Below are 14,737 nucleotides of genomic sequence, written 5' to 3'. Positions count from 1 at the left end.
GATGCTCTGTGCTGACAATGTGCTTTGATTATCAGGGTACAAGGTTTATCTACACTTTTATTTTAGCTTTTGAACATTCGCTAGTATTTGACACATACAAAGAGAGACGAGACAGATCAGAGATGATGAGATCCATGAGATGCAATGACACTCAGCTCTGCTAACAAACAATCAATAAAACACAGATTTAGCTCCGCTATAAAGACCTCATCTTGTCTGTAGCTTGTAGAGTAAGTATCTGCAGGCTGCTGATTGCTGGCAGCGAGTGCCTGTGGTTGAGCTGGTCTTATAATGCAGGGGGAAGGGGCAGAAGGCAGAGAGCACTGCAGCGTGCAGACAGGAGAAGCTATTCATGAGAACAATCCGGCCATAGCCAGAAGATTTACGGTCGTATCCAGGAGCAACCAAAATTGTGTAGATCAGGAATAATAGAGACAGGTTGGAATTATATCTGTGAAATTCTGCATTTTTGTTAATAACAGCGAATTAGAGAATGTGATATTTTGTTATCCTGAATATATTTAGGAATCTTGTCTTGGTGGGAATACCGCTGTAAAGATGTGCAGAAGTTATCATCTACTACTATGAATATACACAAAGGTATGATTACACAACTCTGCAGGGACACTACCCATTGACTGCAGAGAGCACAGCAGTGTGAGGACAGTGCACTAGTAGAAGATACAATCCTGGGATGTAAATCCATATACCATAGTCCTGCCACAAAGGTCTGATTACACATCTTTTCAGGGAAAATAACACAGGGAAGTGTAATCTCACCAGTAGTGTGGCTACACTCCCACAGTGCATTTGGAAAAGCTACAATCCTTTAATATAAACCCACAATTCACAGTCCTGCTGCTACTAATAACATACACAAAATGTATGATGGGTTAACCCCAAAGCAATTTCTGCAGCAAACATTCTTTGTGTGACTATTCTGTTATTATACAAATTATCCCTCTGGTAAGGGCGTTACTATAATCCATACATCCCAGTAGGAAAGAGACACCGTGTGCAAAGCCAAATATCAGAAAACCGACACAAATAAAACCAAATGCTGCTGCCCTACTGTGGGGCCCATGACGCTCGGGGTCCTAGTGCAGCTGCTAAAGCCAGAATAAATCCTGCTGACTGTCCAGCTCAGGGTAGCGTGGTCTCCTCAGTGTCTGGAAGCTGTTAGAAAGCTATAAAGAATTTTCAGTAAAAGCAGTTTTTGTTTTTTTTTTCTTTTTTTTTTTTTAATAAAATAATCGAGATGCATTAAATAGACAGAAATGAAAGATTTCAAGCATGAAACTCATCAGACGAGAACAGGGAGACCTCACAGCAAACATTACAGTAGAGAACTGGGGGAGGGGTAAATGGTGATAAACCAATTCTCTAGGAATAACTGGGAACAAATGTCTCTTTTGCTCTACTACTGCTATCTGATGGACGTTCACTTTATAAAAGGTCTCAATGTGATGGTGTCAACCAGTGTCTGTATTAATAACCCCTTCTGTGCAATGTATATTGCTTGGGATTTTCATATGAAGTATCTTCTCGCCACTAGGGCGGCGCAACAGATCTTTATTATTAACATCTTGTTATTAAAGGGGAATTTAAACAGCACCAAATAGTTTGCAAGCCTAAGGTGCAGAAGACGGGACTGCGTATCACAGTGATTTATGTCATCATGATGGCAGTTCAGTTGAGGGACTCCTTGCATCATATGGATGCTTGGAATCCCATCCCCAGCACAGTGGTCAGGCTGTGAAATCTGTCCACCAGGAAGAGAGTGGGAAGAAGTGGGCTCTGTGTCCGTGTCGGAAGCTGTAATTACAGGTGAAGGTTGATTTGGAATGCAGAATAATTGATGATTGGTTTTAATAGAAACCTACTGCAATCTACTCACTATAGATCTATAGGGACTTCCCTCGCCCTGCAGAGAGTATGGGCCTGCGACTACACTGCGGTGATGGCTATTTTGGGGACCATCGGTTCATTGCTGCGTTACAATCGTTTGTGCGTGCGACTGTCATGCAGCTTTTTCCCCTGGATGCAACAAGGTTTGCAAACTTTCATGCAACGTCATGCACCAAAATATCAGGTTTTATGGAAATTAAAAAATAAATTTAAGTGCAAGTACTTGCTCGAGCCTGGATCTTTGTCGGGATTGACATTTTACATATATAAAAACAGCACCAGTCAGATGTTACAGGTAACCTGGTCCTTATCTACACAGTGTAGTAGTATGTGGAGTCATCTTTTCCCTTAAAGATGACACAACCACATGTTTTTTTGGCAGTACTGGGTCAGGATCAGAGGCGGAAGCTGAAAAGGGTTTGTCTAATAAGCTGATCACCGTGGTCTTGATAACTCTGCTCTACAGTATTACATTCAAGTGAATGCAGGTCTATATACAGTGGGTACGGAAAGTTTTCAGACCCCATTTTGGCAAGATCAAAAAAGTTGTTTTTTGCTCATTGACGTGCACTCCGCAGCGATCTTGACAGAAATGTAGATATTTTCGCCAATTTACTAAGCAAGAAAAACTGAAATATCACCTGGTGGATAAGTATTCAGACCCTTTGCTGTGACTTATAGTTAACTCACATGCTGCTCATTTCCTTCTGATCCTCCTTGAGATGGTTCTACTCCTTCATTGTTGTCCAGCTGTGTTTAATTACACTGATTGCACTTAATTAGGAATGGCGCTCACCTGTCTATATAAGACCTCACAGCTCACAGTGCATGTCAGAACACATGTGAATTATAGGGGGACATGACAAGAAAATCCGGAAACTCCCCCGGGGATGAGTATTCGGCCCCCGGGGATGAGTATTCGGCCCCCTTGCCCAGTGATGAATAGAAGCTTTGGAGCTGGTGCAGCCAGGAGTCTTCTTGGGCAGATGCTACTAGTTTCTTACCCCTGGATTTGGGGATCCTCTGCCTCTTCCTTGCAGAACTTCTCCAGTTCCCTCAGGTCGGATGATGGATGTTGGTGGATACATTTTCCAGTCTCTCCAGAGATGCTCCATTGGGTTTTGTTCCGGGCTCTGGAGGGCCGGTCAGGAATGGTCACAGAGATGTTCTGAAACATCTGCTGTGTTATTTTAGCTGTGGGCTTAGGGGAAGGTTCGGCCCAGTCTGTGGTCCAGAGCCCTCTGGAATAAACTATGTGATATTTCAGTTTTTGTTGTTTAGTAAATTGTAAAAAATATCTACATTTCTGTCTTTTTCTGTCCAAATTGGGGCAGAGTGCACATTAATGAGCAAAAAAAAAAAAATTTTTAAAGGGTCTGAATTATTTCTGTAACCCACTGTAATACAAGGATGACCATAGTCCACCACAGTGGCAAGCATTCCTACAGGGTGAAGCCTCATTTTGTACCCCAGAAGGAGTATCCTAAGGGGTATCCAAATACCTAAACAGTAAACGGGGCAGTATTTACATAATGACCCCTACAGGATATGTGTCTGATAAGGCAAACTCTACAACCTTACTATAACTAGTGTTATAAATGAGGCCCTGAGCTGCCACATCAGAGTCTTCTATTAGGCCGCATTCATTTAGCAATGGCTACAGGAGCCAAAACGTCCCTTACATATTGCACACGTGTGAGATCAACTTTAGTAATATAGATAAACCGCCCACAATGCATTGCTGCTGGTATTATTAATACAGATCCAGGTCTATAAAATAACACAAGTGCTTTCACGGCCCTTCATTTTGTATTGGAAAGCTTTATTGATTTATTTGACAAACCTTGTTCTATGTGGGTTCTTTTTTTTTTTTTTCTCTGCATTTTGTTCCTGTGACGTCGTCATGCAAATGACATGTCCGAATGATTTGCATGGTTTGGAGATTGTTGTCATGTGCATAGACAAGGATTCAAGACATTGTTAAAACCTTAGGCACCCCCTATCGTAGCTACTGATATTATACATTTGATTCTATATACGTAGACTGCTACCTGTGGCTCTCTGACCATTACAGGAGAACAACTTCATGCTGGGAGTTGTAGTTCCACAAGAGCTGGAGGGCCACAGGTAACCGTCTACTGTTTTATATATATATACACAAAAAATTCTCCGTATAAGCAGTGTGCCATTCAACAGTACTACTCAGTTGTTTTTCTCTTTATATATATATGTATATATATAACCGCTTAAATTACATCCATTTATCAATGGTAAAATGTCGAAACGAGAGTCTAACTGCCAAAATACAGCCTTACTGAATTAAGTACAATTTACAAATACGATAATTACATATTTTAAAACCATCAACAATGTTACACCTAGATATAAATACTGCAGGACGGGGCAACAAGAAGGTTTCTGTGGAAAACTCCCGGACAGAAGAAGTTGACGCAACTTCCAGCAGCAATTTCCCACTTTCCAAGTAGAGTTCATGTTCATCAGCTTTAAAATTACAGGAACACTGCTCCTCAGGGTGTGATCCTCCATTACACATCGGCCAGGTACTTCCCTAAAAAAAAAAATAAAAAAAAAATATATAAGGCATATTTACACAAGATGGACAAATGGGGCACTTAATTGTTTAGGGAGGTGCTGTTGAGAAGAGAGTGATACAACACTACCCCAATTTTTCATAGTCCTGCTGCTACTAACATCATACACAAAAGTCTGATTATACATCTCCCTGGGATAATACCCAACAGTCTGTAGTTTGCATGTTCAAAACTGCTAACACACTCCCTTTAAAGGGAATCTGTCAGCTATTGTGACCGTGCAAAACTGCAGCTAATGTTGGTTATTCTCCCTCAGATCTTTGTGTATGATGTTAGTAGCAGCAGGACTGTGATATATGGATTTATATTCCAGGATTGTAGCTCCACATGCACTGGGGGCGTGTCCTCACACTCTGTGTGACTGCTGTAGCATCTGACCTGGAGCAGATTACATCTTTTGTATTGCTGAATTGAAGAATTTGTCATCACTTACATTTTTCCTGCATCACTTACCTGCCGCAAACCTCTTTTTCACAAGAGAGAACCTGTACCCTCCTCCTACAAGTTCAATGTCACATCCAGACAAAGTGCTTCCTTCACTAGTGAACTGTACTGCTAATGGGGCTGGTTTACTGGGGCCTTCCGACAGCTGGAACCTCGCAAGCAAAGAGCCAACACCTGCAAAAGGAATCAAACACATTATTATTGAGCAAGTGCATTCACTCCAGACTACGAACAAATCACATAAACATATTGTCAACTCTGGATAACTCCTTTTTGTTAAATGGTTCTGCTAAAAATGTAGCTGCATTCAGTGGAACCCATTATAAAATAAGTCCTTTAGCGAATACATGTCTGTGTGTTATGTCCTTTAAAGGAATCCATCCTGATAAACCAGGGACATTACTCATAGATCCAAGCACCGGGACTGTGGGATCTTCTTATATTTGTTATCCATGGTCTCCTTTCTTCTAAAATCAACTTTTATTATGCTAATAAGCCAGAAGAGCTCTAGGGGGCGTTACCAGAGCCCCTTCGTGCTGTAACCTTACTGGCTGTTACACTGTGCGGGAACATGTATCCCCCTTTCACTGTGGAGACAGAGGGGAAGTGCTGAGGTGGGAGTGTACAGCACAAAGGGGCTCTAATAACACCCACCAGAGCCCTTCAGGTTTGAAAAGTTGAAGGAGGCCATGGATAAAAATATTAGAGAAGATTACCTATAAGTGTCTTATGTTTGATTCTGGTGTTAGCTCTCTAGCAGTAGAGATGGGTACCCTTACAATCTCTATAAACTATGTTACAGATTTGCAGCACCTGGAAGTCACTCTTAAATGCAGATTTTGGATATCCCGACCCTTGTCGCACCTACCATATGCAGGATAGGAATAAATGAAAAAGTGGCGTTTCCGTAACTTCCATAGATGTGAGTGCAGACGGTCAGACACATGTCCACATCTCTATGCATTCATCATACGGTAGGATGGGGTTCAGGGAGACCCCAATAAAAAAATGAAAAGAAGGAACTGCATCTATGAGCCTCTATCACGCTGTCCAGTGTATATGGCTATTGTTATAAGTGTTTAAAGGTAGTGCCAACCAGCTGTCTCTGACTCCTGAAATAAACCCAGGTCTTACAGAATAACTAGACAGACAATGTAGCAGAGCAGGAACTACTGTGGGAGTATAGTGGCAGCCATATTGCCATTCACCCAATAGTAGCACTGTGGGCCCATCCAGCAGTTTATTATCAGGGATGCCAAGAATCAGCCCTCCCAATAATCCCATATCCATAAGGACAGGCCATCATTATTTTAATTCTAGAAAACCAACGAGATTTTGGAAATATTGTGAAGAAAACAGCACAAAAAGTAAAACAGACAACTAAAAACAGGTGGTTAAAGTGCCCTGAATTTACCTCCATTTTCAGATTTCTGGGAAATATCTGGTATTTTCCATAATATCCTCTGTTGTTCTGCATTCCTGAAATTGACAAAAACAGTGAATTGAAGCGATATGAGCAGCGTCACCCTCCAGTAATCCTCTGCGGGCGCCTGTGTGCTCTACAAGCTCTTCAGGATTTCAACAATTTAGAGAAATAAATAGGCATTGCTAGGATTTACAATGACACGCTGCCTAAAAACATTGTAAATATTTGTTTAGGCAGCGTTCACATGTTGCATTTTTTAACATGAACATGATGTAGACACAATGTGAATGCATCCGGTCTACTGCAACAATGCATAACACTGGCTGCAGGCTGTATGGTCACAGCAATTCACTGTAATAAGCTGTTATAACCCTGTTAAATCAGACCCATCTCCATCATCAATAAGAAGTGTTAATAGACTTCCATTACATTATAAAAAAGTATCGACACTGCAGAGACATTCATTATAATCATCCCCCACTCCGTAGATTTAATAAAGTTTATGCCATGTAAATACTTCCTACCATTAGGCTGAGTTTACTCGACCGTCAGACGGGACACGTATATACGGAATGCGCCCCCCATAGACGGCAATGGCCGCACGATAGCGCTCTGTACACGGGGAAAAGATAGGAAATGTCCCTGCACTGCTATGGAGAGGGGAGGGTCACCCCTCCTCCTCTCCATTGCAGCAAACGTAAGCCCACCGGGCCGGCATATGTTTGTGTGAATGCAGCCTTAACGGACAACTCAGACTTAGGCTACATTCACACGACCGTAGTACATGGGAATACATCGGCGCCAGGGAGAGGAGGAAGGGATGAGTGCCACTCACCCCCGTTCCTCTCCATAGCGATGTATGGCGCACGGCGCCGTATTACAAGGACTTGTCCTATCTTTTTCCCGGCTATGGAAATGTACCGCACGTTTGCTGCACCCTACCGCTCCCGTAGGGTGGCGTGAGCTCATTGCCGTGTATGGGGGTGTATTAGTGTGAATGTAGCCTAAATCAGAGTATCACTTTGGCGTAAAACAACTTGTTTTTTTACTTTGTTCAGCTTACCAGACAGCAGTGGGAAGCACCGCCTGGAGCTTCTTCACTCCACCATCTATAGGTATCACAAACTGGACGTTGTTCAGAGCTACTGGTGAGGCCATGGAATCAGGATTGTACTTATAGTCTATCCGAAGATCTGTGCTGGTAGGTTCACACCTCCAGTTCACTGCGAGATTCAGAGGAGTAGACTGGAGCCCCTGCGAAGATACCTGGTAAAATACAAGATCCTAAGTATTAGAATATTGGCATTTGGTGCAGTTTGAGATGAACTTTCTAACCTTCAGGCAGCTTTTTATAAATGTATGTACAAATGTATAAATTATGTACATATATCACCAGAGCTGCACTCACTATTCTGCTGCTGGTGCAGTCACTGTGTACATACATGTCATTACTTATCCTGTACTGATCCGGAGTTACATCCTGTACTATACTCCAGAGCTGCACTCACTATTCTGCTGCTGGTACAGTCACTGTGTACATACATGACATTACTTATCCTGTATTATACTCCAGAGCTGCACTCACTATTCTGCTGCTGGTGCAGTCACTGTGTACATACATGACATTACTGATCCTGTACTGATCCTGAGTTACATCCTGTATTATACCCCAGAGCTGCACTCACTATTCTGCTGGTGCAGTCACTGTGTACATACATGGCATTACTTATCCTGTACTGATCCTGAGTTACATCCTGTATTATACCCCAGAGCTGCACTCACTATTCTGCTGCTGGTGCAGTCACTGTGTACATACATGACATTACTGATCCTGTACTGATCCTGAGTTACATCCTGTATTATACCCTAGAGCTGCACTCACTATTCTGCTGCTGGTGCAGTCACTGTGTACATACATGACATTACTTATCCTGTACTGATCCTGAGTTACATCCTGTATTATACTCCAGAGCTGCACTCACTATTCTGCTGCTGGTGCAGTCACTGTGTACATACATGACATTACTTGTCCTGTACTGATCCTGAGTTACATCCTGTATTATACTCCAGAGCTGCACTCACTATTCTGCTGCTGGATCAGTCACTGTGTACATAAATGACATTACTTATCCTGTACTGATCCTGAGTTACATCCTGTATTATACCCAGAGCTGCACTCACTATTCTGCTGCTGGTGCAGTCACTGTGTACATACATGACATTACTTATTCTGTACCAATCCTGAGTTACATCTTGTATACTCTGGGACTGCACTCACTATTTTGCTGGCGTCACCACGTAGATAACAGCAGAATAGAGAGTGCAACTCTGAAGTTTAATGCAAGCTGTAAATAAGGGTACTCAGGGTTGGATTGATAATGGATAAACTAAAGTAATGCATTTACATGTAATTTAACATGTAAGCCATAAAATGCTGTAAATGAGTAATTCCTATTACCTGATATTTCAACATATCTACATTATAATATGTTGCTTGTGGCTTTTGTTCTGAGACTTTCTTCAAATGCGTCATCAGGTTTGGCATGTTGACCCAGAATTCTTTTGCGTTAGGAGCGGACTGAGTGTTGTCGCTGTGATCAAAGAAAGAAAAGAGTTTATATAGATGCCCACAATGCAAAGGTGCACATAACTTCTATTTAAACCACATATACAAGTGTAAACTAATCCTCCATTTGGTCACATGAAGGTCATTAAAAGTTTCATGTTGCAAATTATTTTCTGATGTGGTTGCCAAAATCACACAGACTCTTGGGGTTTGCAGGTTTGCGCTGCAGAAACAACCTTATTTACAATAAAAGTTTGTGCACCCCATTTTTCAATAGTAGCCGTCCCCATAAACGGATACTGACCAGCAGAGGAGCTGCGGGTTTGGCAGAACATGTTCTAACCGGCTGTAGTTTGTGATGCGGAAAGTCAGTGCGGCTGGTGCTGGGTTATTGGAGAAATGACGGGTGATTCCAGCGGGGAATGACAGGACCATCTCTCCTGTGATCTTCACTATCAACCTGAAACACAAATAGATGTTACCGAACATCTCACTGCTGCTTTATTAGACAAAACATCACAAATTTGGTTGTAATATAGGATTGTATGAAGGGAAGATATTACAAAGAGTGTTCACGATTTAAAATAGCTGCTTTCTTCCAAAAACAGAACCCTATCTGTGCACAGCTAAATTCCATTCAATTTTCTAAGTTCAATTTGTGGTTTAGTGTGGAATTTTCTACATTTTCAAATTCACATGAACTGCACAAATACACCTTGATATGGATATTCCACCCTAATGCTTTTGTCAACTATAAGCGGAATTGGGGACCCTGGTTCCCTTCCACTGCATCCAAAGTCTATGGAAATGAAATGGAGCGCTATTTTCATCAGTTCTAGATATGGGAGGGGTTTTGGTACCCTTGGGGGTCTCTAGTGTTCTAACATTTATGATCTATCCAGTGCACACCATTGCTTCTGGCTAGAGGACATCTATCAAAGACCGAGAACTTCTTTGTCTTCCTATTTGCCATGACTTGTACATAGCTGATAACAGCCTGGCAGATTTACTTACAAGCAATAAAGGAAGCGAACAGCGCCAAGTACATCCAAGTAGTGAAAACCCCCTGGATAAAGCCACACTATCACCTTCCACATCTTTTCTGCTCAGACACTGATACATCTCTCTGCCCTTTTGACCATTATGACCCAAATGGAAAGAGTAAAGCAGCGGAGGTCTGGTTACAGTTTTGGCAGAGACCTGTGTCATCCGATCCCTGCAGTGGGCCGAGTCGTGTTACACCGATATACTCACTTATTGGTATCAGCCCCTTTGAAGTAAGCGTTGACCGTCTCTGTGAAGGCGGCTGCCACTGGCAGGGTATCCTGAGCCCCCATAGTTAGGGGGCTTGGTCCTCGAGAAGATCCTGCAAGACAAGGGGCAGCTGATCTCTTGTTATGTGTGTAAGAATATCACGTTGTCAGCAAGACACACAATACATACAAGACAAGAAAGCACAAGTTCTGCAACATAAACACTACACAACACAAAGCAACGCAAGTAATGCAAAATCAAAAATATTCTTTTGCAAGGTTAGAAATCAAAGGGGTGTTACAAATGCATTAATCAGGATTTTACATTTCAACCGATTTACAAGATCTCTGCTGGCTGTCAGTGAAATTTTGTGACAAATGTTTTTAGCCTAAAAAATCCTCAGTAAGGAAGTAAAAATCTGACACAAACTCCCTTCCCTCCAGATACACAATGTATCAGTGCAGGTAAAATGTATCAACTTGACCAGCTTACAAAGAGCTGAGCTGGAACTGAACATTACTAAAACAAACACTCAGCTGTGAGAAATATTAGATGTGATATTAGAATATTAAACTGGATGTAATTTATTCACAAGCAGCACGTAAAGATTTTGTAAATAGTGAACTATAGAGAAAGTTGTGGAAGTGAAGGGTTGTCAGAGATTAGAAAAACAGCTACTTTCTTACAGACATAGCGCCCCACCTGTCCCACAGGTTGTATCTGGTATTGCATCGGAGCCACAACACCAGGCATTGCCTATGCATAGGGGTGGTATTGTTGGATGAAATGTTGTGTGTAGATTACACCAAAGAATACAATGAAATATTTTCCAGCGACATGCAGAATTCGGACAGACGTTGCGGCTGGTTACTTGTCTTTAGCATAATTTGGAATAATATAAGCACTGCTTATCTGTAAGTTACAATTGCATGACAGTTTCCCTTTTGCTTTAAAGAAAATAGAGCTTACAAATTTTTGTGCCATTGTTACGGACATATCACAGGTGTTCACTTAGGTCCCAAATAGTTCACATACAAACATCCCCCTACTCTTACTCTCGACCACCTGGGATGAACCTATTTACTTCTCTACTGAGACCACTTGCAAGTTGAAAAACTATTTTATAGACGTCATATAGGTTTGATAAGCCGGAGTAGAGGGAGCAACTGCAAAAAAGTTCTGGAGGTGGATATGCTGGTGAAATGGGGAATTATAATTTTCTTTCACAGGGATCTGTGTCACTTTTGTAGCAAAGGATAGAAATATTTTGAGCATTAATTGCTGCACTTCATAATGGCTTACAAAAAATAGCTAGGTGCATAACAAAAGGTGGCTGGGCGAGTAGCACTTCTGCCTTGCAGCGCTGGGGTCCTGGGTTTAATTCCCACCCAGGTCAACATCTGCAAAGAGTTTGTATGTTCTCTCTGTGTTTGTGTGGGTTTCCCCCCCGAGTCCTCCGGTTTCCACCCACACTCCAAAAACATAACGGTAGGTTGATTAGATTGTGAGCCTCATGGGGAAAGGGACTGATTTGGCAAACTCTGTGCAGCGCTGCGGAATCTGTGTGCGCTGTATAAATAAAGAATTATTATTATTATTAAGCAAAGTATCAATTAGTTGTCTTAAAATACCAATGTAACATTTATTTTCCATTGAGAAAAAGGTATGTAGCATTGTGGATTCTGTTCCAAACTGGACCACAATTACTTTATCACATTCATTTGGACTAAACAGATGTTGCTTTGCAGCCTAAAAAGGAAAACTAAAAAAAAAAAGAAAAATCAGATGAGGAGGGGACAAGGAGGAAGATGATGAGTGGATTTTACAATAAGACCACCGGCCTATGACAACATCTGATCTTGTGATAGTATAACAGTAATAAAGGAAGGTAACAAGGCTAAATACGGCTGATACATATGGCTCCTAAAGATCAAAGGTCTGATACAGAGAAATCACCAATGCCAAGTAAGACCCCAAAGACCAGGGTTAGTGTTGGGAAAGACTGCTGGAATAGCTGGATGTGCTGTGTAAGATTATATGATGTGTATCAGGATCTCCACAGTACTACTATACAGCGCCCAGTGATCAGCCCTACTGTACACTGCCCCAACCCTCATCCTTTCAATGAGTACAATGGTGATGCTACACATGGCGTTTTTGGTCCATTTTTAACGTTTTCAGTCCGTTTTTGACCATTTACCATGCATTTGGATGCTTATCCAAATCTATTATCTATTAAGATAGAGAAAAATGGACAAAAACGGCCAAAAACGGACTGAAAACGCCATGTGTGGCATCAGCCTAAGGTAGTTTAGAAGATGCCCCTTGAGTTAAGGAAATACCACATTAGTGACAAAGCTGTTGCTCTTCTAAAAAGAAGTGTGACCCTTAAGAACAGCTGATCTGTACGGGTAAACCAAACACAAAAAAATATGTTTTTTTTTTCTCAATACAGTGGAATGAGAAGTTTTGCCACATCTACCAACAAGCCTCCTCTGATTGCATGCTTAGTAACAGAGAAAGACCATTAATAATCGCATGAAACGTCTTTTGGGCTCCATGTGTATCGATATGGCTATGCAGCACAAACTGATCAAGGCACAGCGTAAGTGTAAGGCTGAGTTCACATTTGCATTTTTTTTAAGAAAATATACTGTTTTTCTTGATGGATTGGACAAATAACAAAGAAAAAAAACCATAATAAAGTGTTATTTGCTTCCCTGGGAGAGTATGTTTAAAGACTGGAAAACAAAGAGATATTGATCATCAGATCATCAATGGGGATTTAGATCAGATCTGATGGCACAGCTGCCACAGACATTGGTTTTGTATAGCGAAAAACTAGAAGTAGAGAGAGCTGCCGTCTTTGTAGTATTGAAGCTCAGCGGAATGCAAGCCAAGCTGCAGTTCCCCAGTATGGCCACTACACAGTGTTTGGCGTGGGCTGCTTTCGTGCGCCGATGTGGGGTGCTGAACCCCTACTGATCTGAAATTGATGCCCTATCCTAAGTATAATCCATTTGTTTTCTATTCTCAGCCAATCCCTCTAAAGAAAAGCTTACAGGGGACAAAATCTGCAAATGCAAAACCCTTATTTTTTTCATGAAGATTTTCCAGCGTAAAGTGTAAAATCCACAGGGAAAATCCTCACCATAACCGGACTTCTACTTTTGCACCAATTGTCCAATTCATAATCTACCCAACCAACAATGAACTGGACTTCAGAAAAATGTATAATAGACAAAACAGGAGCCAAAATGCAAGTGTGAATAAAGTCCAAACACATTCAAGGGATTGTGGACGGATAAGATGCAGGTAAGATGCTGGCTGCATCCCATACGTTCTAGAGGATGCATATGGCATGCTAAGAAAGGTTTGGTCCTTACCAGTATAGATCACGTAGCTATGTGTGTCATCCCTGGCCACAGCTTTGGTGAGCACAGACACAATAATGTATATGTCACTTTTACTGCAATCTGTAGATGTTGGTATTTATAAATATATATTTGTTTAGAATAGTTTTGCAAAAAAAAAACATGCATAAAAAAAGTCAGCTAGCTTTTATTAGTACAGTCATATACTGTACCCCTAAAACCAGGGCCAGCGCTATGGGTAGGCAAAGGTGGCAATTGCCCAGGGCCCCTGGGAGAAAGGGGAGAATCTCTTCTTTCAAATGAATCTTGAATTGTGTTTCTAGGTGCCAGGGATCCAGAGATATTCAGGTTTAAAGTGAGAATATCAGGTGCCATTTTTATATATAAAAATCACTCCCAACGGCAGTTTAACAGTTAATATCTCCATTTTCCTAAAACTTAGAAACACAAATATATATTAATAGGAGGAGACTCTCTTCTTTAATAGGAAAAAAGAAGTGAGGTTCTATGTGTCACAGAGCCAGAGATACAGCCCCCTGAAGTGTAGCCCCCTCCAGATTCTTAGCCATCAGGCTACAGGGAGAATATGCTGCACACAGGAGCTGCTGCTCCTCACAGATAATGGAAATATACATGTTTTTAACCCTTCTCTATGCAGAACTATCTAAAAACACACTTTCTCTCTTATTGCCTTTTATTTTGTGAGTCAATTTTGTTGCGAAAATTGACTGATACGATGAACATTCGATCCTCTTCGCCTAATGTCGCTATTATATATTAACACCGCAACCAGAACATGTTCACAAAGTTATATGTAACACCAAATACACCCACATGTTCAGGAAAAAATCTTTTTATTTCCCACCATCCTCCATTACTTACTCCCATGTTATGACGTGCTCACTCAGATTCTTATGAAGCGCGGAGGGATCTGTTATTGTGTGGATGTGGGGTCTGTATGATCTCCTCACATCTTACTGGTTTAGGAAAGTACATTTTCTTTATATAAGTATCTGGATTTGTAAATATTTTAGAGGAAATTTTGAATGTTAATTGCCAAATGCATCGCCTGGTTGTCTGCTTTCAAAATTCTATAGGTTTTATGGCGCCTTTACTTTTTATTCTGTTTTATTGATATATTTTGCAGGTTGTG

General features: G+C 41.3%; 1 protein-coding gene across 17 annotated transcripts in view; it reads right to left on the bottom strand.

The window, feature by feature from the left end:
* Positions 1–2,155: 2,155 nt before the first annotated feature.
* Positions 2,156–14,737, bottom strand: part of SGIP1 (SH3GL interacting endocytic adaptor 1) — a 61,976-nt gene continuing 49,394 nt past the window's right edge. For 10 of the 17 annotated variants that reach the window (XM_072127618.1, XM_072127623.1, XM_072127628.1 and 7 more), the window contains 7 exons: positions 10,211–10,322; positions 9,261–9,416; positions 8,849–8,981; positions 7,454–7,656; positions 6,379–6,443; positions 4,974–5,138; positions 2,156–4,477 (listed from right to left, as the gene is read on the bottom strand). In XM_072127618.1, the coding sequence (XP_071983719.1) occupies positions 4,455–4,477; positions 4,974–5,138; positions 6,379–6,443; positions 7,454–7,656; positions 8,849–8,981; positions 9,261–9,416; positions 10,211–10,322 (857 nt within the window). In that variant the 3' untranslated portion in view covers positions 2,156–4,454. Of the gene's footprint in view, positions 4,478–4,973; positions 5,139–6,378; positions 6,444–7,453; positions 7,657–8,848; positions 8,982–9,260; positions 9,417–10,210; positions 10,341–14,737 lie in introns of all 17 variants that reach the window. The other 7 variants (XM_072127617.1, XM_072127620.1, XM_072127619.1 and 4 more) reach the window with 1 other exon arrangement.

This window comes from Engystomops pustulosus, chromosome 10 (assembly GCF_040894005.1).
Source record: "Engystomops pustulosus chromosome 10, aEngPut4.maternal, whole genome shotgun sequence".
NCBI lineage: Eukaryota > Metazoa > Chordata > Amphibia > Anura > Leptodactylidae > Engystomops > Engystomops pustulosus.
The sequence above is the reverse complement of the archived record's forward strand: the minus strand, read 5'-3'. Positions and strand labels throughout refer to the sequence as shown.